Source organism: Porites lutea, chromosome 9, assembly GCF_958299795.1.
Source record: "Porites lutea chromosome 9, jaPorLute2.1, whole genome shotgun sequence".
In the NCBI taxonomy this organism is placed as follows: Eukaryota; Metazoa; Cnidaria; class Anthozoa; order Scleractinia; family Poritidae; genus Porites; species Porites lutea.
Window position 1 is genome coordinate 19,926,396 of NC_133209.1, and position 12,299 is coordinate 19,938,694.

The 12,299-nt window shown below is 39.1% G+C and overlaps 2 protein-coding genes across 5 annotated transcripts in view; one reads left to right on the plus strand and one right to left on the minus strand.

The window, feature by feature from the left end:
• Window positions 1-604: 604 nt before the first annotated feature.
• On the plus strand, window positions 605-11,533 carry LOC140947428 (uncharacterized). 4 transcript variants are annotated; one of them, XM_073396536.1, is made up of 4 exons: window positions 605-705; window positions 8,022-8,282; window positions 9,369-9,518; window positions 10,323-11,533. In XM_073396536.1, the coding sequence occupies exons 2-4, from the start codon at window positions 8,051-8,053 to the stop codon at window positions 11,072-11,074; spliced, it is 1,134 nt and encodes a 377-aa protein (XP_073252637.1). In that variant the 5' UTR covers window positions 605-705; window positions 8,022-8,050; the 3' UTR covers window positions 11,075-11,533. The 4 variants fall into 4 exon arrangements, with proteins under 4 accessions (XP_073252637.1, XP_073252636.1, XP_073252638.1 ...); XM_073396535.1 differs by lacking the exon at window positions 605-705 and adding an exon at window positions 4,110-4,129; XM_073396537.1 differs by lacking the exon at window positions 605-705 and adding an exon at window positions 4,220-4,264.
• Window positions 1,203-12,299, minus strand: part of LOC140947424 (RNA-binding protein 41-like) — a 72,385-nt gene continuing 61,288 nt past the window's right edge. Inside the window, exon 9 of the mRNA XM_073396521.1 lies at window positions 1,203-1,222. Within this exon, the coding sequence (XP_073252622.1) occupies window position 1,222 (1 nt within the window). The 3' untranslated portion in view covers window positions 1,203-1,221. The remainder of the gene's footprint in view (window positions 1,223-12,299) is intronic.

Consider the following 12,299-nt stretch of genomic DNA (forward strand, 5'->3'; position numbering starts at 1 on the left):
TTTCACCGTGGTCATTCCAGGGGTTTTCACAATCATATCGGGAACGGAGTTTGGATAGTCTGATGGCAGGTACACTCGTAAAGTGTGCTGTCTATCGTTGCTGCAAGTCACTCGGACCTCAACCTTTGTGTCGCCTGTCGGATCAATCCATGTTACCCTGTTGCGGAAATATTGTTCTAGCAGCGATTTCTCAAATGCCAGTCTTTGTCGTTGAGTTGTTGACCAAGGCATGATTTCGAAACTCTGTGATTGATAAAAGACGTTATAGTTTTATCCGATAGTGTGTATTTCCCTATTCACACCGAATAGGCAACACCTGACATGATCACTGGTCTGCGCGATAAATGAGCAAAGCACTACTTTTCTCAAACAATACCGATGCATTTGCATTTCAAAATTTGCTTTCTTGGAATATTTAGCCGCGCTCATGCGTAGAAGTTTAAACTTTCTTGCCTCTGAATTTTAAACCTTTTCTTATATCTGAAATTCTTAGGGGTGCTTTGCTTTGCATAATGAAACGATTTCTCTTGATTTGGCATATATTTTGTTTCCTTTCCAAGCCTTTATTCGGATAAAAAAAGAATATCGTGAACGGGGTTTTCTTGGAAAGGCCGGTAGTCTACTGACCTTTATTCAGGCACTTTATTCATGCAGGTTGATCTCGTGGAACTGTTTATTCAGTTTGAGAATAATAGTACTTGAAAGGTAAGTCTTTTGCCTTTTTGTGTATTTTCTTATAAACGGAATAGCTCATAGGATATTATATTGTTCGTGTTGCATTCTTTAAGGTAACATTTTGACATTCATGGTGGTTTTAATACATCGATTTCATACGAAGCGACTTTCTCTTTGTGCTATTTATGCCAAAGTTTATAATTATTTTACAAGGCATATTTTATCTGCCTTACGTAAAATCTAGCTAGACATATCATGTCAGTTTGATGTAAATCGCTTTCGTTCCAAAGTGTTCTCGTCTTTCTTATGAGTTATTCTAGCGGTATTTTTAGAGTTAAGAGGTACATTTGTTTCGATTTCAAATTCGCTCAAAAGGCTAGCTTTGATGGGCTGTTAGATCCTCAAAAGGCCACTTTCCACTGTTTTCTTTTAAAAAGCCTGTTCCTTCATTCTTATTGTATTTGTCAGTATGTCATAAATCAAGTGCCTTTACTTAACGACTCAATGCAGACGGTTATATAGGAGGTGGAAGTTCATGGTGCAGCTTCTGTAAAAAACACAGATTGAATTGAAGTTTGTACAACAATTGATTGAACCCACAAAAGTAGTTAAGGATAGTCTGAAGGCTATTTTTGCCATTGCTCCCGTATTCTGTTACAATTTTTTTAACGGTTGGGGATATTTTAGCAGAAATTTGTCTCAATTTTCTGCTTCCTGAATTCCAAGAAATACCGTAAAATTCCGAAAATAAGCCCTGGGGCTTGTATTTTTCAACGGCCGTTTTTGAGGGGCTTATTTTTGGAGGGGCTTATATTCGGAGGGGCTTATCTATGGAGGGAAATTAGCGTTTCAAAATTCATTGGGCTAGCAGTACAGCTGGAAGGAAATTTACCGTTTTTGCTTTGCTTTACTTTGTATTTGAGGACAATTTCCAAGTACAAGCCTCGGGGGGCTTACATTTGGAGGGGCGATTTAACTGAGGGTTTTTTGTGTTACAAGCTTGTGAGGCTTATATTTGGAGGGGCCTATACATGGAGGGGCTTATTTTCGGAATTTTACGGTAGCTATTTTCAACTGAGTCCTCCCGGGCCGCCTTGGCACTATAACTTATAATGTCAACTTTAAGACTGCTCCTTGCGTGTTCCACCCTTAACCACACCTTAAACTGATCTCTTTCATCTCGTGTGTATTAACAAAATAATACTCGGACAGGTAGCTCTAACATGACAGTGATCTGAAGTATATTTGTATCCCCAGCAAGGTGTACAATCGTTTCCTTAGGTCTTTATAGCCGGTTGATGACTCCATCTTAAAGTATGCTACCATCGGCTTGTAAATACATGTAGCGATCAACAGAATCTCCAGTCTGAAGATGAATCTCATAAGCCTCCAGTCAAGTCCTTCCTTTCGTAATTATGTCAAATAACGTTTTATCACCTTTCCACGAGCAAGGAAGGAAGTGGCAGATTTGCGTGTAACCATCTTTGCTTGGAAGTGCGATTAATATTCTCGTGGTTTTTTTTCCTTCTTTTTTGGTGTGTTTGTTTTTATTGTAACAACAATATCTAACAACAAAATGGCTTAATAACGATTTAGAAACTAGAAGTAATATATCAAATGTTTTATCACAAAATCAAACACTGAGGTGCTGACTATATGAACCGGGCAGCGACCCAGCTTACCAGGCTGGACAATTTCGTCAAGCCGACTTTTATTTCCCAGCATTAAGTCATCTCGATACCGGGAACCCCAGCCAAACAGGCTGGCTAGAATAGCATGTAATCACAAAGTTGGTTTTAGACCATTTTGGAGTCTCTTAAAAGCTCAAATATATGAGTTCAACATGGGAATTGAATCGACGACGTCGATCTTCCAGACACTAGTCGGATGCTCTAATCACTGAGCTACTGAGAACTCTAGTGATGAGCAGGTAATTTGTTAGTTGACATATAAGCCCCTATCGCACGATTAAATTTCATCAAATGAACACATCATGAAATAACGGCATCACGCAGTAAAGTTAATACTCGTTAAGCAATAATAAATTCAATAACTTGAGTAGAGAGAAGTCGAATTTGTTGTTGTTGTTGTTGTTAATTTTAGATGGGAATTCAGCCCAAGACCTTCTAGAGACTAGTCTTATTATTCAGATGATGATGATGACGATGATGGCGATGATGATTATTACAATTTTAGTTACAGAGGCATGTAGTGTCTTACGGATTTAATCAAGGATTAAATCGGATTTAACCACCAACACACACACCATTGCTGTTCGTGCAAACATGTGTATTCAATCTCATAACAGTCAGAGCGCGTGCTCGATAATACAAACATGGGGGTTGGGGACGGTAGACCTAACTATTCACATATACTACAAGGCATACAACGTTTATTCCTAATTATTACCTTTACGACCTTTTACCAAGAAATTCGTTCATGAGCGATATCATTGGCTTTGTGGCTTATGATGTCAATGTCCTAATCCTTGTTCTTTTATTTCGTCATGATACGAAGTCACATCTCAGCCAGATAAGCATTTAAATTTCTTCCCGTTCGTAAATGGGCCTCGTATGCCTCCAGCCATATCATACCCTTCATAATCACTTGATACAGCGTGTTATCATCCTTCCACAAAGCCGGCTTGAAATGGCAAATTTGTGTGCAGCCATCACGGCTCCCATAAATGTGGTCAGTGCTGCCTCCACACATCTCACCTCCGCTGCGACTTTTCAGCGTGGTCATTCCAGGGGTTTTCACGATCATGTCGGGAACAGAGTTTGGATAGTCTGACGGCAGGTACACTCGTAAAGTGTGCTGCTTGTCGTTGCTGCAAGTCACTCGGACCTCAACTTTCGTGTCTCCTGTCGGATCAATCCATGTTACTCTATTAAGGAAATATTTTTCCAGCAGCGATTTCTCAAATGCAAGTCTTTGTCGTTGAATTGCTGACCAAGGCATGATTCGGAAGCAATAGGTGACTGATAAAAGACAGCAGTATAGTTTTATCCGATAGTATGTTATATCCCTATTTACACACTTCACTGGTCTGCACAAATAATTGAACAAAACAGTGCTTATCTCAAACAATATATTTGCATTTCAAATTTCACTTTCTTGGAATTTCAGTAGCCGCGCTCATGCGCAGAAGTTTAACTTTCTTGCCTCTGAATTTTGAACCTTCTCTAATACATAGTCAAAAAAAAAAGCCGATGGACAGATCATAAAGCTGAATAAATTTTTAAGGAGTGCTTTGCGCTGCATAGTTACAAAAATGTTCTTGTTCCTCTTGAATTCACATATTTTTCGTTTCCTTTCCGAGCCTTCACTGGGATAACAAAGAACATCGTATACAGTTTATTCTTGGAAAGACCGGTAGTCTACTGACCCCTATTCAGGCTTTTTATTGAATAGAAATGCAGGTTGATTTCGTGGTTTGAGAATAATAGTCAAGGTAAGTCTGTTGCCCGGCTTTTAGTCTATACACGGAATAGCACATTCATTGATATTATATTATTTTTTCTGTTGCATTGACTGAAGGTAACATTTTGACATTCATGGTGTATTTTTTCTGTTGCATTGACTGAAGGTAACGTTTTGGCATTCATGGTGTTTTAATACATTGGTTTCATACGAGGCGACGTTCTCTTTGTGCTATTTATGTCAAAGTTCCTTTTATTTCACAATGCATATTAATTATATCTTCCTTGTACAGTAAAATCCAAATAATTTTATGTCAGCTAGATGTAAAACGCTTTCGCTTCAAAGTGTTCTCGTCCCATGAGTCTTGTGAGTTATTCTACTGGTGTTTTTAGAGTTAAGTTGTACATATCAGTTTCGATTTCAAATTCGCTCAAAAGCCTTTGGACCGCCGTTAGATCCTCAGCAGTTCAATTCCACTATTTCCTCTTCATAAGCCTGTTCCTTCATTCTTATAATGTTAGTATTTTTGTGCATAAATCCAGTACCTTAACTTAACGAATTAATGCACACGGTTATATGGGAGACGGACGTTTACGGTGCAGCTTCTTAAAAAAAAAGGACACTGTCACTGATTGAATTGAAGTTTGCCCTACAATTGATTCAGAACCCACAAGGGTAGTTGAGGATAGTCTGGAAGCAATTTTGCCATTGCCGTCCCTCATATCTACAATGTGTTTTTGTACGGTTAAGAATATTATAGCAGACATTTGTCTCAATTTTCTGCCTCATGAATTCCAAGAAATAGCCACTTAAATGTGCTCGAGACATTTTCAAGTCCTCGAGAAACGCCGTAATACTTCGTCTACTGTCGCCTTTAAGACTGTTCCTTGCATGTTCCAATACCCAATGATAACCGCATCTTGAAATGAACTCCTTCATCTTATGTGTATCAACCAAATAATACTTAATGAGGTATCTCTAACGTGACAGTGATCAGAAGTATATTTGTTTCCTCAGCAAGGTGTACAATCGTTTCCTTCGGCCTTCCTTTAAAGTCGGTTGATGACTCCATCTAAAAGTATGCTACTGTCGGCTTGTAAATACCGATCAAGGGAATCTCCACTCTGAAGATGAACCTCATAAGCCTCCAGCCAAGCCCTTCCTTTCATAATTATGTCAAATAACGTTTTATCACCTTTCCACGAGCGAGGAAGGAAGTGGCAGATTTGTGTGTAACCATCTTTGCTCGATAACGTGTGATCTGTGCCACTCATACTATTCAAGAAAGAGCCATTTTTCCTTCTAAGCAAACCACTAGATGAACGAACGACCATGGCAGGACACGAGTTAGGAAAATCGGCTGGAAGGTATATTCTGAGAGTGTATTTGCTGTCGCTGCTACAAGTTACATCGATTTCGAGTTTTGTATCATCATTGGGGTCAATCCATTCTATTTCGTCGGGGTGGAAATATGTTTTGATAATGCTGTTTTCAAATGCCAGCCTCTTTCGTTGAGTAAGTGACCATCCCATAGGTTATTGACTTTTCCAAAAGGAGAAGGTTCAGCTTCATAAACTTTGTAGCGGTTTTTTCTTTTTGCAAAATGCCTAAAAAGACTAAAAAATGGGAGTAAAATCCAGCTTCTTATGACGAAAAGGAAATACAATGGTTTTCAAACGCATGCGCAGATACTCTAGTACCATGCAGGTTAGGGCAAGTTCCAACAACTGCCTCGTAACTTTGAAATACCAGACTAAAAAAGAATTGGAACATAATTTCTGAGAAGTAAAAGCTTTAAACAATACAGTGCAGAGCCTCCTTTCCTCTGCACCAGTGTAAACAATGGCCGTGTGAAGTAGAAAGAACGCTGTTTTAGACGGCTTGCCATTCGTTTGGCTCTTGTGTTCGCAGAAGAATGAACAACCTAAGCAGTTGAAAAAGGAGTTTAGAATTATCATATCTTTTATTTTGGTCTTTGTTGAGGGGTATAAGGTACAGTTAGAGAGACTGTGCGAGTGAGCAATGTACAAACCCACTGTTAGCAAATATCTCCCGGAAAATTGGGTTAAATGCTGTACAGCTCATGAATAACATGAATTAATTGCAGTGTTTTTGTACTCTGGGGGCATAGATGATGAGTTGGGTCAAAGAGCCTCTAAGGTTTTTTTTGTTAACGTAACTTTAATGGAACGGTTAGACGTCGCTCATTTTGTAATACAGGGTGTACTGAAATGTTATGGCTGATGGGTACCCATGTCATGTTAGATTACCGGCGTTGCTTAGCAAGACATAAACCGTGCGACAAGATCGAGTCTAAGTCTATCCCTTCAGGAAGATGTAACAATATTCCATAATTTTTGTGAGAACACAGTCATGTCTTACCCGATGCACGTTTAAAATGTCTTTTAAAATGAAAATCAGAGATTCAGCCTTTAAAGAATAAAATAAAACAAAACAAAACAAAAATAAAGTATTTCCCACATATGTTGGGGCGACACCATGCTCAAACTACTGTATTCAATAAATAAAGCCAAAGCAATAAAAATCCAATTTAGCTTTCCTAGCTAGTACAAAATAAACGCAACACCACCAGATACTACGCTATCTTAGCTAGTTTTAAAATTTTACATACACAGGATAAAACTTTGATATCCTCAAATTTTGATCAAGCTAAGACGGTTGTTTCTTAATCCAGACTACGGATGAAATCACTTAGCGTCGCGATGGAAATACGTCCATCCAGAAAATAGGTCTCTTGTACAAATGACTCTCTCTACCCATTCATCTCGCTTAAGTATTTGCTCAAAGGTTGCCCAGTGCGAAGATGAGATTGGTACGCTTCTAGCCATATCAAACCCTTCATGAACACTTGATACAAAGTGTTGTTAGGTCGCCACAAATTTGGCCTGAAATGGCAAATCCCAGAGTAGTCATCTATGTTGTAGCCTGTGTGGTTATCGCCCGGGTATTGGTGTAAATACACTCCGTTATAGGCTCGTAGCATCGCCGATTTCACGACCATGTTGGGACAAGAATTGGGGAAATCTTCTGGTATGTAGACTCGCAGGGTGTACTGTCTGTCGTTGGAGCAAGTAACTTGGACTTCAACTTTGGTTCCGCTTCCCGGATCAATCCAGTTTACCCTGTTCGGGAAATACTTATTTAGCAACTCTTTCTCTAATCCAAGCCTTTTTTGTTGTGAGGCTGACCAGGGCATCCTGTTGGCAAGTTTCACCACGCAACGACAACTATTGTTACTTAAAGAAAACGGTGTTGTTTCTGAACTTGTTTTTGTGTCTGCCAAGCCGGAAGTCTTTCGCGGAATTGCCACTGCAGTGAGCACATGCGCAATTGGTTTTATTGTCCTTAGAAACGATACGATTGTAAATGAATACACGTCAACAATATTTTCATGGAAAAGCAGCGTGTTGTAAAGAAATTGTTCAATAAGAATTCGAGGTTAATCGCGGTTACAAAGACAAAAAATACCTTGTGTGTAGTTGTATTTCACCATTATATTGTATGTGTAGGTCATAAATGTACAGCTTACAGCATTTGCTCTATAAATTTATAGAATTATAAAACGGCCCGCACGAATAAATTGTTATAAATTATTTTGTTTTATTCTCATTAAACCTTGTATACAAGTAAAAAATTTAACACAACGAAATTTGCCTTTCCATACTTTAATACGACGAACATCAGTCCCGTTTATCAGTTACTCCTTAAATTTCAAAACATTTTTAACGTGATTCTCGGAAAAACCGGTAGAAATACGAAAATAGCGTGAGCCACTCAAATCACGCGTATAAATTTTCTTAGAAATGTTTACGTTTAATATGGTTTAAAAGTGAAAGTCATCGTGTACTGCAGAAGACACGTTTCTCTGTCACTAAAGCTAGACTACTTTTGCGTTTATTTAGCAGTCTGTTGAATTGCGGTGATCACAAAGATGAGCGTTACGGTCACAATCCACAAAGGCGAACTAGCGCAAATCAAACGTCTCATAGGTGAGGAAAAAGTAAAGAAAGGACAGCTTTATGGCTTGTGGACCCATTCATTTCAACCAGTTATTCAGTATGTTATCGGTGAACCAAAGAGTGGAGATGGGACGAAAATTGAAGAATGCCTTCAAGAACAACATTTCTTACAGCACGTGGGAAACTGGAGCACTCTTGGTGATGGTAAGTAAAAATTAAACGCCTACAAAGTATAATGGCAACTAGAAAAAAATTGAACTTGCCCACTTCCGCTTTTCAAGGCTAAGCCGTTTGTTTTTTTACTTAATGATGGAGTTTGCGTTGTTTTTGCGTTCAATAGTTCTCTGTAAAAGGGCGTGTGAAGGAGTCTAAAAACACATTTTCTTTAGTGCAAGCATTGTTTCATGGTAGGCTATTCATTTTTCATAACTTATGATGCAGAGATAGGTAAACGATACTAGTTCAACACGGCACAGCCGATGACTTTTTTTCAAAATGTTGCTTTCACAGTCCAGTATATTCCATTTTATAATTTTCATTAAAAGAAAAAGGTCTATGGTAACCGCCGTCTAGATTTGACTGCTTCAAACGGCCTTCCTCTAACTGGCAACAGAATTGTTGAGCCATTTTCCTCAAAATTTATCGGGTAACTTCGGAGAACAAAACAATCACCAACCCCAACCCTCTCCTCTCCCCTCCAGTCAAAGCTGAGGAGTTTGTTGTTTCCTACGGGTAGCTTGAACAGCAGCAAAACAGTGCATTGAGGGGGTGGGGGAGGGAGCTTTATTTTCCCCTTAAGAGCAATGGATCTCAACCAACTTTGTCGCCGATTGTCTGTCTAATAGACTCGCTTTCCTGCAAATTCATTTCCCGTTCAAAAGCCCAATGTAAGGTCGTTGGGGGAAGCGCGATGGTGTGTGACGATGTTTTCACACAATCCTTCAGCTTTCTTTTAATGCGAATACCAGCTGTATGCTTTACAATGGCGTCGGGAATGCGAACTTTAGGTCACAGAGAGGGATTGTAAGAAGCTTGTTATGGAGCAAACTATCCGCACTACAGTTTAAGATAGAGGAACCCATTATATAAATAGCCTATTAAAGAAGAGGTTGAATTTAGTGTTGTTACGTTCAAAAATTGCTTTTTCAGCATGCATACTTCCATAAAATAAGCACAAGGACGTTTTAGCATCTTAACAAGGTCATCCTCAGGGAAGTATTTACAAGGCAACGGTACGAAACAAACACCTCAGTTTAAATGGTCTTACTTGTCTTCAATGTTATTTTATAGGTGTTAACCTCTCCAGCAAGAAATCAGGCAAAGCGCCACCGTCTTTCGTAAAAATGGGCGTCGAACTGGTAGACAACGAAACTATAAACGTGAAGCCTTGTGTTTTCCAGGAAAACTCCAATTACGAGAAGGAATTAGACGCACTGATTGGTATTTTTAAGTTCTTCCTATTCACTTATTTTCAATATTTATTTATTTATTAACCTGATCGTCATAAATAATTGCACGTACAAGAAAATACCTTGTACATAAAACTTTTGAAAAGTTATCGGGACAAAAAATAGAAAAACTAGTTTTGGTATGGCCTGGTGGAAAATCTGTGTGATTTCCAAAATGTTGGAATAAGCCTATAGCATGCTAGCAAGTGGATGAAGCTCGTCTGAAAGGATAAGGCAACGGTTGAATCGAATATTTCAAATGGAACTCCTTTCGCTAGCAGATGTAAATTCAATAACACCTTTAAAATTTTCAGGGTTGGTTGAGCTTAAATTCATATCTTAGAGACTGGATTGAAAAGCAAAATACCCTCCCTGAAAGGGGCGTGATCTTGGAACCTAAAATGGCGTAAAATCACAAACCTTTTTGATAGAAGATCAAAACTGCTATTTTACTGCGCTTTTCACGAACATGCGAATTCTAAAGTTCAAAAGCCAACTGACGATTGCGTTTTTCGCTGCCGTCAATCATCTTAACGGACCCCTTAGGAAACAAAACTTTACTTTGACGGGTTCAAAAGGTCAAGGTCTGTGATTTGTGATTGGTGGATTTCGATCCGTTTTGTGTGTTTCTGTGTTTCAAGGTTCGTTGCTTTTGATCGTAATTATGATTGACGGCAGCGAAAAACGCAATTGTGAAGGCGGTTTTTGAACTTTACAGTTCGCATGTTTGTGAAAAGCGCAGTAAGTAAGCTGTCTAGAACAGGTTTCTTATACATTATGACTTCTCTTTTTGCAGAAGAGCTAGAAGGAGACAGTGCTTTTCGCCTAATCAAGACCGGTCCATTTGGAAACTGGGAATCCTCCCTTAGTGAGCGCTACCACCATGAAAAAGTGAAAGATGCTAATAATTTGAAGGTGATTAAGCAAACTACAAAACCTGCAAACGAAGCTGAGACTAAAGACACCCAATGGTATTCGACTGAAGATGGAATGAAGCTGTTCGGATTGATTCATGGCGTTTTTCAAAAGCAATTTGAAATCACAGGAACGAGCAGGGACAAGAAGACACATGACATATCCATCACCTTGAAAAGTGGTCGAAAAGAGTTCATCGTTGATTTCCCTTCCGATTTTCCCAGTGGCAGGGCTATTATTAATGATGGCAGGGAAAAGCGAGAGATAAGCTTAAGAGAAAATGCAACGGAAGGAATTGGTAAATCCAAAAAGGAAAGTCAAAACCAAGCCAAGAAAGCAAAGCGAAACAAGGTATTGAAGAAGACGGAGGAAAAAGGAACAACAAGCAAGCAGGTTGCAGTGAAGAAGACGGAGGAAAAAAGAACAACAAGCAGGCAGGTTGCAGTGGCACCCAACGAAGAAGCACCAGCAGAGGAGGCACCAAACGAGAACGAGAATGATAACGCATCAGCTGGCGAGCCGGAAGGTGCAGTGCAAAAGGAAGCAGAGCCATCGAAGCAGCCCAGTCTGGAAGAGATACCAGAGTTGTTAGTTAAAGGTATCCGTCAAATCCTGCAAGGATCGGAAGTTTAAGCCTTTTTCTATGGAGTACAAATTAGTCACCTGTTTTTCTCTACTAGTATAGCTTGCAAGAAATTAACCCTCATTAGTATTTACCAAATCAGTGAATAGCAGTTTTCGCGGTTTTCATTGGCTACCGTAACTCGGAATATCCTTTGCTGTATTGCGACCGACGCAAAGATGGCGTCTCGTTTCGAGGAATTTTCGGAGGATGAAATTTGAGCGATAAATGAAGCAGTTGTACAAACAAATACCAAGAAAGCGACGAATTTCAGCTTGTCGGTGTTTACTGGTAGGTGGAAAATTATTTTCTTGCTGAATTTGCGGGAAAATTGTAAAAACGCACTTGACAAAATCCCGGAAATGTTTGTAAATTGTAAACAAACTTTCTGCGGGAGGAAGTGATGTTTTTAATTCACTAAAAAGTTACTTTTTTTCATATTTATTTAACTGATTTGGTAAAAAGTAAAATTTAAAAAAAACTGTCCCCCTCAGAATCGGTGAACAGCATAGCTCGACGCTTCGCGTCTCGGTATCTGTCCTCACCACTATTCACCTCCCCTTCGGTGGATAGTTGTATATTAAACGTCCCAATACTGGCCATGCACCATTGGCTTCTTTCAGAAATACTAGGGTACTATACACCTTATTTGAGGATTAGTATTATTAATTTTTTAAACATTGAAAACATATTCCCCTGGGTCCTCAAATAAAATTAAACAGTTTGACGAAGTCATAAGTTGATAGTGGTTCCTTGATCCACCTTCCAACCATAGGTCTTCCAAATCAGAAACTTTTATAGTCTGCCTTAATTTAACGCATAAAACAGTACTAAAAGAAGCGAAATGTTCAGTTAAATGTATCTTAAATCTCTAGTCTATTTTTTTACATTAATCTAAGTGAAAATCTAAATGGAACCACTATGGTAGGCTAATAATTCAAACTAGCCAAAATGCTCCACAGGAGCTGATTAAGCCGCTGGAGTGTGACAAAAAGTTCGGAATTCACACAAATTTATGTATTCGCGACTATAAATGTTAAAAAAAAAACATCTCGCGAGCCTCTTTTGCCGTTAAATCCACAGCCACTGGTTCGAAGCGTGTTTTCCTAGAGAAATATAATGGTGTGAGGGATTGGGGTAAGGGTGGGGGTGCGTGTTAGTAACTGGACAATTCGCCATTTCCACATTTCCACTTTGTTTGCGTGTTTCTTGTCCCCCAGCACAGGCAGGCAGTTT